General features: G+C 36.0%; 1 protein-coding gene across 5 annotated transcripts in view; it reads right to left on the bottom strand.

Moving 5' to 3' along the window:
• The window catches only part of furina (furin (paired basic amino acid cleaving enzyme) a), a 218,928-nt gene that overhangs the window by 188,753 nt on the left and 14,991 nt on the right, over nt 1-15,184 (bottom strand). For all 5 annotated transcript variants that reach the window (XR_015494861.1, XR_015494862.1, XM_087259703.1 and 2 more), the window contains 1 exon segment: nt 12,942-13,255. Coding sequence is in view for 3 of the 5 variants with exons in the window: in XM_087259703.1 (XP_087115829.1) it covers nt 12,942-13,118 (177 nt within the window). In the remaining 2 variants the exon portion in view is untranslated.

The raw sequence follows: 15,184 nt of genomic DNA, 5'->3' as shown, positions 1-15,184 counted from the left end.
ACACCCAGAACTTAATTTAACAGAATCTTTTTATAATGATGTATTATTGAACACTGTAATTAATTATTTTAAATCCTTTTGGATTTTTTCGTGCGCAATGACATGTTAGACTTAAAATAATTTAGTTTTTTACTTGATTAGAGTGTTCAATAATAAATAGAAGTTGAAAACATTTAATTCTTTTAGATCATTTTACATAATTGTTTTTCCAATGTGGTAATGCTGAACCAGAACCAAAAACCGCAAAGCTCATGCATAATCGCTACAAATCCACTTGCAAAGCTTTGATTACCAATTCCAACAGAACACAGTTCAATCTTTAATCAGAAGTTAAACTCTCATAGTGGAATAATTCAATCAAGAAGGATTTTTATACATCTGATGACTGCTCCTCAAAAGAAACAGCCAATCAAAACTTAAACATCGTCTCTTGTTAGCCTATGATCTGGTCTAAAAAGCTGGAAGCTCTTACGTGAATAAAATATCAGAAACATCAGCTGTCCTTTTCTGGAAAACAACAAGGCCTCAGTAAAAGGAAATGCTAAACCAGTCTCTTAGTCATGAAAGATAAAAAAGGCGCAACATGAGGAGGAAAGCAAACAGCAGGACTGCAAGAATTAGTAAATGTGAACTTCATAAGCAAGCAGGATGTAGGTTAGTAGGCAAAGCACTAAATGCATTTCTATAATTCCATTTCACACATCACCTGAAGCGGTTTTGCACAGCATTACCAACATTTTAAAGCAACCCGTCTAGATATCAAGTCAGTCAACTATGGTGGCTCATTATCATTATGTCAAGCAGGGCCCTATAATTCAACTGGTGCCTTGGAGCTAACGTACTGCTGTGTAGTTCTGCTACAATTACGTGCCATAAAACGTCAGGATCTTGCTTTCCCTCGACTTCAGTGTGAACACCTGCAAAGCAACCGTCTGGTTTCACAGCTGTGAAATCCTTCAAACGGATTCATTTCTGGTAATCCAAGCCCTTGTTTTCCATCAACATGATAATCAAATAAAACAGACTTTTCTCACAGAAAACTCAAAGCCATTTTGGGTGGGATTCATAATTGATCTTTTGTGGGATAGTTGCCATGTACAATATATGACATTACACGACACGAAAAAACAACAATAAACAGGCATTCCTGGAGCATCTGTGAGTTATAAACATAAGGGAATGATAGCTAAGATAACTAAAAAGGAACAGATGGAGCAGTCTCATATGGTCTCCTGCAATCCTAAAGACTCTAGGAAACCGTCGAGCAAAGGCTGCCTTAACTCCAAACCCAGAGGGAGGTAACAAACTGAATCCTGAGCGAGCAAGCAGGAAAATAATGAGATGAGGTATCTGGATGATGTCCAGGTTTTGAAGGGATCCACCTCTAACGCACATTTTCCCCTCACAGACTTCCCTGTACTCACAGGCACGCTCGTAAATCTAATAACGGCACCCCTCAATAATGTGACCAAATCACCCCCATTTATTAATGCACTCCATTCCCTCGGTCACGCTGGCTTATCAAAACAAGTCCAAATACACTTTTAATAAGATTACTTTATTATTAGACAGGCTGTGAGGCTTATGCATTCAGTTTAATGTGCATATAAAGTCATCAAAGCTTCTAATAAAATTGGTGCCCACTTTTTTTCCTTCTGCAAATTCATGAACTTTTTATTATTCTTGGCTCCTTTGGTCAGGTATAATAGCGATGATATTCTTCAGTTTAAAACTTCTGAAAAGTTGAGTAAAAAGATGAACACAGCACCCAGAATTCCTTTGTTACACAACTATTTAATGGAAGGAATTTGTTTCTTTCACATGTACTGAACTTGAAATACAACATAGTGATTAGGTATGGGATGATTACGGTTTTCACACTGCGGTAAAAGTCGAAGTTTTACAACTGCCAAAATTTTCTGCAATATAGTTCCTACAGTATATGTACTTTTTAAATGTTTTTAAAGATATCCTAAGATGCCATTTTAAATTGTGAACAAATCTGTGTTTTTGAACTAATGACTGCTAAAGTCAATAATTCATTTGAATTATTTAGCCTGACGTATTTACCGTTCCAAAATATTTTAAATGTTTCTCAAAATAAAATATATTGTGTTAAAAAGGGAAAAAAGTTTTAGTTTTTTACCCAGACATTTTAAAGAATATATATATAAAAAAAATTTTTTTTTTAAGCAGTAATCTCAATACTGTGAAACAGTGATATTTTTATTCAAGGTCATCATACCGTCAGAATCATACACCGGCACATGCCTAACAGTAACTGCAAAAAAAATAAATTAAAAAATAAAAAATTCATCTGATGTTTGCGCATCCTAACATGAAGTCCCGTTTTTGGTTTGTTGTTTGTTGTTTTCACATGTCAGTTGAAACATGTAAATAAGTGGGTGTGGCTAACTTGTGTGCATAGTTATTTTTTCTTGTGATTCAGCTGAACAGTTTTGAATTACCGACTTTAAAACTATGAATGTGAATACAGAATCCCTCTGTGCGCAATATCCTTTCAGTAGCGCTACAGCCTCTTGGAAAAGGAGCATAACTTAAAAAAAAAAAGAAAAGTAAAATAAGCAAAGCATGAAATAATGTCACAAAATGCTTAGTCTGGAGTTTGCATGTTCTACTTGTGTTGGGGTGGGTTTACTCCGGGTGCTCCGGTTCCCCCCACATTTTAAACACATGTGCTATAGGTGAATTGAATAAACTGAATTGGCAGTATGAATGCGGATGAGTGTGAATGGGTGTTTTCCAATACTGGGTTGTGGCTGGAAGGGCATCCACTGCGTAAAACATATGCCGGAATATTTGGCGGTTCATTCCGCTATAGCAACCCTTGAACAATAAGGGACAAGCTGAAGTAAAATGAATGAATGATTTCTTCAAATGTTTTATCTTGATCAACTCAGCCAAGTTCAGTATTTAACAAGGTGCAAGTAAACAAAGTCATTTTTTATTTCCTAAGTCAAGTCGCTTTATTAGAAGCATTGTTGATGATTTTCTGAAATAACTACCTATTTAAATAACTATATTGCAAAAATATCGTTACTGTAAAATTAATAATTCACATGCATGGGGTGATATAAGATTCTGACGGCATAATGTCCTTGTATAAAATTATCAAAGTTTCACGATTTTGTAACAACTACTCTGAAATAAGTTCTTTTTAAATGTCTGGGTTAAAAAAAGAAAAAACTTTGTTAGATATAAATTAAACCACTGCATTATTTAGGTCTAAAGCTTGCTTAGATGTGGGCGATTATATGAATAAGCGATTTGTTTTTTTAAATGTTTGCTAAATCGTGGGCTGACCACTAGCTTTTGATGTGAATGGTCCTTTGCTGCTGGAGATACTATTGTCCTAAATAAATAAAAATTAAATAGTCTGACAACAAGATTTTTTGCTTTTTGACCTTACATATGTCACAGGAATGATATAAATTTTTTTAGCAATTTTAAAACCTTAAACTTATCCAGCCTAGCCTAATTATTCATACAGTGAAATAAAATTTAAATAAATATGGCCCCTATACTTGAGCATATACGTTTGAATGTTTATTGAAGTTTAATCTGCTTCTCCAATGTTAAAGATGTCAAAGATACTTTTAAGATACATAAGCATAACAGAAACAATTATCAATGTGTAGCGTTTTATATCAAAAGACTCACCCAAAAGCCATATTGCTTCATGCAACAACGTAAAATTTATTTTTGCTCAAAGTGTGAAAACGGGGTTTTTCAGGTTTCATCAAGTCAAATTTAAGACTTTAAGACCCTTTTAAGACCATTAAGAATAAAATTTTAGTTCAGGGTTATACACTTTTTTTCCATTGGCCCAGTATTATCATGAAGAATTGTGCAATTGTTTTTAAAAAAATATTTTCCTGATTAGGGAATTTAAAGGGGAATTTGCAGTAAAAATGTCCAACAGTTGTTGCGAACTGTATCTTTTTGCAATTTATATATATAAAAATTACAACAAGCACACAAAAAAGTTGAGATGTATTGTTGGTGATTGAATGTCGGCCTAATTGAGTAGCTTTACAAGGACAAAGCAAAATTTAGACACGTTTAAAATTAATTAAGACCAACAACACAATATTTAAGTCTATTTAATAGTTTAAGGCCTAAAATTTAGTCTTTTAAATTAAGACCACTAAGACTAAGACCGAGTGGACACCCTGAAAAAGTGGCTTTTTTTTTTTTTTTTTTTTTTTAAATCACACTTAAAATGATTACCAAATGACCTGAAGCCCATTATACATATGCAGGATGTGTTAGAGTGGACTTTACAGAGCTGTTTGGTTTAGTGAGGCAGTGTATTCGAACAAGAAAAAAAAATAAACTTAACGTAGTTATTTTGACTTTTCAAGTTTACCTATGACTTAAGCACTGCCACACTTAAGAGCATAAGAATATATTCATGCCTCACATTACATCACCAAAGGAAACCAGGTGAGTGAGGGTAAAAAAAACTACACCAAAGCAAGAGAAAGAGCAAGACAGTGTTTTGGATAAATCAGAAGCTTCTCTCTGTCTGCAGAAGAAATTCTCCACTTGAAAGACAAATGAGACATGTTAAAAACGTTAAGCCCCCGGCAATGGTGTAACCAAACGATACCCTTTTCAAACTGGGCCAGAAGCGCTGTCAGCATGTCTCATCACACAATGTGGGTTTGGGGCTCGGCCAGGTGTGATTTTTCTGTACGGCCGACTCGCAGCGAGAAAAACCAAGCTACAGTCTCATTACAAAAGATCAGAGATGATTTACAGCGATCCATAACAGCGCGACAGTCCAACAAAAACATTCGAGCTCAGATGCATCATGTGGCTTCAAGTTTCTTCCACTTCTCATGACCGAGAGCAGCAGTTTCAAAGGAAGCTCACAGTTTCAAACTGCACTTACAGTATTTTTGAGATCAGGTCTACACAGTATATTGATATCGCAGTGTGTGCATCAGGAATGCATTATTGAGAAGGGATTATAGTTGATCAGCATTACAGTTCAGAATGCATTTGATTTATGGAGTTTAACCATTAGTCAACGTTTATCGTTTGCATGAGTTTTAAAGGCATTTGAAGAGCATTTCAAAAGAGCTTAAAGCATTCAGGCACACACAAAAATTTTTTTGTAATTTTAATAAAGAATAAACTTAATAAAGACTACACACAGGAAAAAAAATACTGGGTTCCACACAATCGATTTGAACCGTCTAACTTAATTTGAACCGTGCCCGGGTGCACTTCCCAATTTGTTTAACAAGTGTGAGTGCTCTGAATCAGGACCAGGTGCAGTTAGGTTGGGCGACCCTGGCCCAGTTGGAAGAGGTTTGCCAGAGCATGGTTCCGTTGGACTTTGGTACACTTGTAGTGTGAGTGTACGGGAGCGCAAAACTGAAGATGCAACATCACTTTTAAGAGACTGTTTCATATGGATTTTTTAATCATTCTTAGTTTTCAATGAACACAACCTGTCATAGTATATTAAAGATGCAAACCCCCTACTGCACGACAGCTACACCTTCGGCAAACATCCTAATACGTGCAGCATGTTCACTTTTATGAGCATCATTTATGAGCATCAAATGTGCTGGATCTGTCCGGCAAAATATTTGACTGCTTGTTACTGTCTACTAAAACAATATAACTAAAGCAATGTCCACTGTGCTGAGTGAGAGCACTTATCTCCTGTCAAACTAAACAGTCGCATCCTCAATGACATAAGAGTGCTCAGGCTTAGAAAGTAAAAATGAAGAGCGAGTACCCTGTTTTTTTTTATTATTATTTTATTTAAGTATTATAAATTTCTTTTTTTTTTCTTCCTTGTTTATTGTTGCACTTGATGTCATCCAATGCTGTGGTTATTAATGACAGTATTGTTAAAATCCAATGATAAATAAATTAAAAATGCAATGTGAGTGCAGGCCATCGGGGAAGATGGGAAGGGGCACAATTGCACTTCGGCAAGGTTCAAGGTAACTGCATTGTGTGAATCCGCCCCAGGTTAACTTGATAGTTTTTACACATTTAAGTGGAGTGAACATAAAACAATTAAGTAGTAAACACTAGCGCTGTCAGTAGCAACAGGCTAGTGCAGAAATTCCATTGAAAATACTGGGGTAAAATAAAGAGTCATATTTTAAAGACATGCAGTGCTTCTTGTCCGATCTGAGACCCACTTCATATCGTATATCAAACAGGCGGTGAAGATCGCTGATTTGTAAAGAAATAAGATCTTAATTGTGACAGTCTTGAAATGGAAAGACAGTTCACCGGAAGCCCTTAAGCTGCCTGGCAGAAAATTAAAAGTCTGGTGCATATAGCCCATTGTTTACTATATATATCGTGCATAATTCACCCCCCAACAAAATTATCCCTTTGGGATAATTGGGATAAGTTTCACCAAGTAAAATTTAAGACGAAGACATTTTTAACACTGTTATGAATTTTAGACTTATACAGACTAAACACTAATGACTATTTCCGAATATCCCAGATGAAAAAGATTTACTTGCCCTACAAAAAAAAAAAAATTATAAAATTGAATGCATTTAATAAAGCAACAATAATTATAATTTAATAATAAAAAATATGGATCAGGTCAGCATCCTCAGCAGTAAATACATAGAGAACTATTAAAACAAATGTTACTGTAAAGACAATAATTAAATCATTATAGTTAAGAGTTTTGATTTAAAATTAAAAGTTTGACAGATGGATTGTTGGCGATAGTATAGATGTTGGATGGATTGAGTAGCTTTACTTGAAAATTAGACCTATTAAAAAAAAGATTTAAAGAGCCCATATTATGGGTTTTTGAAAATTCCCCTCCATGTAGTGTGTAACACAGTTCTAAGTGAAGTGAAGTATCCAGCTAAGGCTTAAATCTGTTAGTGTACAGTGTTTAAAACGGTTGATTCATCTATAAAAGAGTCGACTCGTAGTGCTTCAAACGAGTCGCCTTGATACCGATTCATTAGGTGTTTCGCCATGACGTACGAACGAAACCAAGTTATTCACATGCACGCACAAACCCGGGAGATTTCAAACTTGAGGCCCCGCCCTCTGACGCAGAAACCCAGACACACACACGCACACACACACACATGCGCACACACGCGCACACACGCGCACACACGCGCACACACGCGCACACACACGCACACACACGCACACACACACACACACACACACACACACACACACACACACACACACACACACACACACACACACACACACACACACACACACACACACACACACACACACACACACACACACACACACACACACACACACACACACACACACACGCCGGTCGATTGAAGTCACACTGCAGATGGATATATTGAGTCTCTACCCAAAGATGAAACATCAGCATTATAACCAAGCAGTAGGAAACTACTGGAAACTACATGCTACAAAGAATACTTCATCTGCGTTTGTTAAAGGAAGGATCAGTAAAGAGTAACTGATGGACGTCAGGATGGATTTTTCTTCCTCCATTTCTCAAGTGTAAGTACGTGCGATTAAAGTTGCCTCGTTGACTTGCAAATTTATTTAGTTGTGAATTGTTACTTGTAACCGCATGTACTGTATCAGGTTAACTGGCTATATTCTCTTATCGCGTGCAAAGTCACGTTAAAAACGCGACATGTGCTGCTTTTTTAACGGAGCTCCGTGGACAAGGAGTAGTGTGTGTGTCTGTGTGTGCGCGCGCTGTCGTCCGGAGGTGTGTGTGTGTGTGTGTGTGTGTGCGCGCAGCAGGGTTAAGTGCGTGCGTGTGTGTGTGTCTGTGAAAAAAGCAGAATGAGAAGCTAGGAGATCTCCTCAACTGTTTTTGGAGTTTTTCCTCAATAAAATAGTAAGTCGTCTGAATTTTCAAGTCCATAGTCTGTATTTACATTGACCCACTGGCAGCTGGAATCCACGCCTTACACTATCGAGCGTGTATGAACTGTGATTACTTTTATATTGCTGATTAGCTGTTTGGCATTTCACTCTCTGACTGAAGGCAGTCGACCAATCGCAACAGACTGTCATTGGTCCAATCAGCGCAGATTACCTTCGCGCTAAGGAGGGGTTTGGGAACAAATGAATCACTGGACGATTCATACAGGAGTCGCTGGGATAATTAGGTAAAAAAAAATGCAGATTATAAGACCACGAAAGTGTTTTTGACCTTGCATGCATATTAAACTGTTGTTGGAGACCCTTACAACCAAGATATGACCCTATTTCATGTATAATATGGGCTCTTTAAGACCTACAATACAATATTTAAAGTAGATTTAAAACTTTAAGCCCTTAAATTTTGAGAATCAAGACATTTTAAGACTCTGTGGAAGCCCTGTAAATGAATGATTTCTTTTTAAACAGAGCTATTCAAGTCATCTGGTAAAATTGTATTAATTTTACACAATACAGCAGGAAAACTAAATATCTCTATTTTTTCCAATATCACACAGATTATAGGTTTAGTTCTTTAACATGAATTAAAGCATTCTGGTCAAGTGTCAAAATGACGAACACCATTAATTAACTCCCACCAGAAATAGATTTCAAAAAGAGACATCTCTATGATGTTTTATTCAACACACATGGTCCAATTTAATGAGGTTTTTAACCCATTTAATAGCAATAATCAGCAATGCCTGCCTTAGGAAGCACCACAAGCCAATTGGCAGGTTCAACAAAACCAATACCAGTTCTACAAATGATCCAAAATATGTGTCCATTGTGATAAACTCTGGCCAGCTGAGAAAACATCAGTCAGTGACAAGTCATCATGAATAAGATATGAATCCGAGCTGTATTAAAAATATAATAAATTGTGCACTCATGCTCCCTCGCAATACTAAAAATGCCAGCAATATTAGTTTATTTCTCAAGAGACACAGGACTGAACCCTGAGGCATTCATTTTCAGCAATTACAAACCGCAGTACATTCAGTGCCCCCTACAAAGCGTGCAGGGATCCATTCATCACCTGGCTTTACAGTACCATCTGGACAGTGGGCTGTTTGTCTTTTAAAGTGAACCCATTACTGGAAAGGTGGGCTGTTATACACACTTAAATTAATCATCTAACTTAATGAATTGACTAATCGACTCGCATAATGTGCTTTCAATTACTTATGGGGATTGGATTATCTGATTTGTGTTGCTCATAAGCTTGAAGTTGCCGAACTCATCTTATCAGAGCAAAACTTTAGAGGTTTTGTGCAAGTTAAAAAGGTATTTCTTGATCAGGAAGGGAGGTAGAAGCTCATTCCACACAAGTCTACACTCAAGGGCCTGTTACAAGCAGAGAATATCAAATGACAACTGGTGGAAGAGGATGATGTTTTATGCATTCCATCAGAGAGAGCCGAAGCATTCAGACGCAACATGCAGGAAATGTTCAAAATTCATGACTTCCCTCAGAATAGGGTAATGAGGAAGAAAAGGACAAATTTGCATATTTCCTAATTAAAATCTCATGGTGCAGAAGGACGTTGAGATCTATGCTTTAAATATTCACTTCCAGGTAGTCAAGTGTTTGGGAGCGACAACCATATTTACTAACTGTGGTAGTAATTTTAATGAAAGTGATGAAAGTTTATATCAGCAAGTTTGAGGCAGGATTTGGTTTGTTTTATATATATATATATATATATATATATATATATATATATATATATATATATATATATATATATATATATATATATATATATATATATGTGTGTGTGTGTGTGTGTGTGTGTGTGTGTGTGTGTGTGTGTGTGTTTTTGTTCATTAGAATATTTATTTACCAAGAATTTGTTAAGTGACAAGCCTTTTTTCAAATTAATGGTCAAATTCAAGTCAAAGAATCCTTAAAAAAAAAAAAATCTATATTAATAATAATAATAATAATAATATCAATATTGATATTAATAATCATCAATAATAATAATAATAATAATAATAATAATAATAATAATAATTAGGACTGCTCAATATTGGAAAAATTTGATACAGCCATATTTTATTTTTCTGTGCTAAATATATGCGATATGAATGTAGTTCCACAAGATAGTTTGAATAGTACTAATTGTCATTTTTCTGGGAAGTCTTAACAGTATTCAGAAACAGAAATTGAATAAATCACAATGCAAAAAAAGGCTTTTCTTCCCTAAAAAAGCTTTACACATAAAAATACAAAAATTATTTATTTTGCTATCACACATCGTTATTTGTAGGTGAACAATTAATCCGCACAAGTTAATCTATGAAAAAAAATGTTTTATAATCTTCAATCAAAGTTGGACGCCCCTCTTACCGTTAGTTGGTTAATGATGCCTAATAACAAAGCCCCGCATCCAAGTAAATATTCCAAATTGAATAATCACAATGCAAAAAAAAAAGGCTTTTCTTCTTTGCTTGGTCCAATTACTAAGTCAAAATATACAACCAAAAATTCTTAGATTAAGTAAAATTGTTTTGTTTTTTAACTTTTTCTTGCAAAATTAAAAAGTTTCCATTTAACAAGCAAAATTATCTGCCAGTGGGGCAAGTAAAATAATCTTGTTTTAGCTTTAAAATGTAGATATTTGCACTAGAAAGAAGACACAAATTATAAGAAACTTTTTTGCGTGAAGCATATAAATTCTGTATAAACACCGTAATTAAGTGCAATTCTGTAGCTCCTGGTCAGCTATAATCCAAACTCAACATTGCATTTCTTGCGATGTAACTATTGGAGATGTGCACATAACAATATCGATGCTGAAACAATAGATTGTGCAGCCTTAATAATAGTAATAATCATAACAACAACAACAACAATAATATTAATATATTCTGAAGCATCAAAGCAACATATTAGAATGATTTCAGTAATGATGCTGAAAGAAATTAAGATATATAGAGAGAGAAAACCTAAATATTTCCCAATATTGTTGTTAATAAATGTACTTCAGATTAGATCAATCCAGCCTTGGCAACACCAAGCCTTTGAATAGCATTGTGCAAAACAACAGAAAGAGGCTAATTTTAAAACTTAACAAACCAGTTCAAACAAGGAAACAGCCCATCTGTCAAACGTCACTTAAAATGTCAACCTTAAAAAGCTGAATCATTTTGCTTACAGAAAACAGACTCATCCAAAACTGAAACATAAACAGAATTAAATGATTTAAAATCACGACTGACAACCATGAATTCATTATCACATCTCCTTTATCTACTAAAATTTCTAAAGTCTGTGTGAAATCAAAATTCGCAATGTTTATTTTGCCATCACACGTTATTTTTAGGTGAACAAATAATCTGCGCAAGTTAATCCACTGAAAAAAAATGTCTGACACCCCTTCTACAATTACTTTGCTATGAGGGAATGATGCGCAAAAAGAAAAGCCCAGCCTCCTAATAAATTTTCCATTTGAGTTGGAAAAACATCAACATATACTGAAATATCACACAGACTTCAAGCAAAAATAATTACCTGCCTACCTACTTCTAGATAAAAGAGGTAGACGTGTATATCTTGTATAGTGCTAAATATTTAAGCAAAAAATCTGATTCATTACTGTACCCGTCTTTGCTAATCAAAATGAAGAAATTATTTACTTACACAGTACAATTTGACCTTAAATTTACAGTAAATGTCTGGCTAATAATTGCATTACATTCACAGTAAGGTACTGTGTGTAAATTCCAAGTACATTACTGTAGAAGTAATTCAAAAAATAATTCTGTAAATATTTATAAATGTCAAAAAGTGCCTGTCCTAGCATAAATGTTCGTGTGCATTAATTTCAATGTGGAATAAAACATTAATAGTGCTTAAATTCCTATAACTAACATGTAAAAGATAAGACCGTAATTTGATGTCTGCCTCAATTTCACAATTAAATTCTGAATAAGTCAAATTTAACAGTTAAATGCTGTGAAGTGACACTAATGTAATTTAGTGTGAAAAGTTACAGTAACATGTTGTGTAATTCTGGGAATTTACTAGTGTACCATTAGTTTGCTATGAGAGAATGATGCGCAAAAAGAACGACCCGCCTCCTATTAAATATTCCATTTGAGTTGGAAGTACATTAACATATACTGAAATAAGTCTCAGCAACTTCCAGATCGCACAGACATCAAGTAAAAAATAGCCTGCCTACTTCTAGCTTAAACGTGCCAGAAGTGTATATTGTATAGCTTTAAATGTTCATGCAAAAAATCTGACTGTCATCACTGCTTTTCACACGCCTTTGCTCATCAAAATGAAACAAAAATTCATTAAAATCAACACATTGCATTCTGAAAGTAACAGAAGCACACAGACAAATGCGCAACCCAAAGCAGCTCTCCAAACATACAATATTACTCATCTAGCACCAAAGACTATAGAATACTCAATAGTTTTGAATGGGGAAAAGTGTAACGATCAATTTGGCAAATGAAGCCCCGCCTTCTAGTACTGAGCCAATCTTTGATCGATATACTGACAATTCTCCGGAGGAAAGGCTCAGAACAGACGTGAGTTACTGCAGATTTTGAATGTTTAGAAATGAAACTAAAGAGACAGTTGTTGTTTAATTTTATAGGTGATTCCCATTACGAAATGTAATCATAAGATTGGCTAGGAGTTTTGGAGAATTTGAGGTTTCCCCATTCAAACAGAATGCCTGAGCATACTGGCGTTACAAAGATGGCCACCGAGTGAAATGACTTCCTGTAAACCAACGGACTCAAACTGAATACCTTGAGGGCCGCAGCTCTGCATAGCTTAGCTTCAAGCTGCTCCAACTCACACCTGCTTAATAGTCTCTAGTAGTCTTGAACACCTTGATTAGTTGGATCAACTGTGTTTGATTAGGGATGGAGCAAAAATGTGCAGAGCTGCGGCTCTCCAGGAATCAAGTTTGAGACCTATGCCGTAAAGGGACTTTGCTAGTACTCACATTCCCATGGTTCACAAAGCTATGCTTTCTAGCAATCCGGTCAGCTTCCTCCTCTCCCCCCTCAATATGGACGGCCCATGTGTTGGTGTAAACCTTCTGTCCAATGGATGGCTGTGGCCCAGAGGTCAGGAGAACCAGTAGTGTACCGAGCGTCAATGAGGCAAGCCTGAGATCCATCAGACACACTATAGGAGAACCAAGGCAGGAATTCCTAATGTCACCAAGTCCGTCAGCACAGCAGGCCGCTAAATCCGCGCTGCTCCCGGCACATGTAGAGTTGGAGCCGTGTAAGAGAGATGTACTTCAGGAATCACCTGGGGGAGAGAGAAAGAGACGATAATGAGTCATTTGAGTTACTAGACGGAAGAATATGAATCACAGATGAGATTTAAGTGTGGAACTGACTAACTCAGGGCTCGAAATTGCGACCATTTTGGTCGCATATGCGCCCGAAAATTAATCTATGCGACCTCATAATATAATTGGGCGCATTAGTGCGACTGCAGATAATGGTTGTAGTGCGACCTGTTTTGATATTTTGTAAAAACGTGCTGAATCGCTCTTATCTGCCGTTATATTGGTTCATATTAGCTGTCAATCACTCACGGTATTCCGCTGTCAGATGACAGGGAAGGAGCTTTTATGACCACGGGAAATGCAAACGGCTGAAGAGTAAAAACTTAAAGCACACAGGTTTGCAAACCCCACCTAAAGTTGAGGCGCAGATGAGAGCGATCATGACACGTCACGTGGTGAATAATGATCCGCCAGCTGAGATCAATTGAGTACGCGCTTCTTAGAGAAGGCGCCCGAATCTCCATGCGTTGCATTCACTGCGTGTTCAGCGCAAATGTCCGCTAAAAGTCTAATCTAATACTGTATATATCGACAAAGAAGCTCGCCTTTCCTAAGTTTACACTGAAACTGCGGCTAATAACAAAGACCGGTATTGCACCGATGGTTAGCGCAAGAATCTTGCGCTGCCTGCTCATAAATTGGGTCGGCTGACTCGCCAGCTTTTCCACTAACACAGAAAAATGAAGATCATCTCAGACTGAACCTTTAAATAGACACAAACTGAAACCAAAACTTTTAAAGAGGGATAGAAGTGAGACTTACTTTCTTTTGTCAATTCTTTTTTGAGGTGTATATTATTTTTTTATTTATTTTCTGATGACTGCTTTGCAGCTTTCATCAATTGAATGATTTATTATAATCTTTTGTTTGTTTTGTAGCAGAAATATTATTTATTAAATTGACATGCATATATAAACAGCAGTGCAAAATAAATATTTCTTACTGCAATGCTTCATTTTTGTTTGATGTAAACTAACAGACTTTTTATAGCAGATAACTTGCATTCATGCACATTTAAGGCAGTATCATAATGAGAAATGGAATTCATTGTTACTATTATTGTTATTTTCATCATCATTAATATTCTATGGCCTAATTATTAGACATTCATTTTGGAATTATTGCACACAAATATCACTGTCTTCGCAGCATTAGTTAGATAGTTGTTTCTAGTTTTTGTCAGTCCTATTAATGTTGTTTTAAAATACAATAAATCCCTTAAAAAACAATTAGTAGCTGTGCTCATTAATTTTTGGTGGGTGCTCCTAAATTTTTTCTGGTGCTCCTAAAATTTTTTTGGTGCTCCTAAATATTTGAAGTTGGGAGCACCGGTGCTACCAAGTAAAAAAGTTAATTTCGAGCCCTGCTAACTGGTTGAAAATTAACAGCACAGCCAATCTAACAAGTTTTGCTTTGGTGGTGGCAGACATGCAGCTAAAGGGGTTCAGTTTCTATCAGTTTAAACAACATTAGTCAGAGCTCTGGAGTAAATGCGTCTTTCCCAGCCAGTGCAACTAAATTTTAAAAGTGGTTTTGGAGCCAATTTAGATTCGCAGAACTGAAAAATGATGACATACCATTGCCTATGAGATACATCACTGATCACACCGAAAGCAAACAGTGCTGCTTGTTTGAACTGAGCACTGCGCTGACCATTTATCATCTTGTTTTAAAAGGACAGCACAACGCGAGCAACTATTGGACGTGAACACCAATCAGCGCTGTTTGAGTTTGTTAAAGAGCCTTATGATACCACAAATTAACCTGCTTTTACAGCCAAATGAAACAGTGCTGCCATTCTTTATAAATTAGTAATGCAATACAATGGTGTTTTTGTCAACAAGGCATTGGATGTGCATATTATCCATACTAAATAAACTATGACA

This window comes from Danio rerio, chromosome 7 (assembly GCF_052040795.2).
Source record: "Danio rerio strain M-AB ecotype USA chromosome 7, GRCz13ab, whole genome shotgun sequence".
NCBI lineage: Eukaryota > Metazoa > Chordata > Actinopteri > Cypriniformes > Danionidae > Danio > Danio rerio.
The sequence above is the reverse complement of the archived record's forward strand: the minus strand, read 5'-3'. Positions and strand labels throughout refer to the sequence as shown.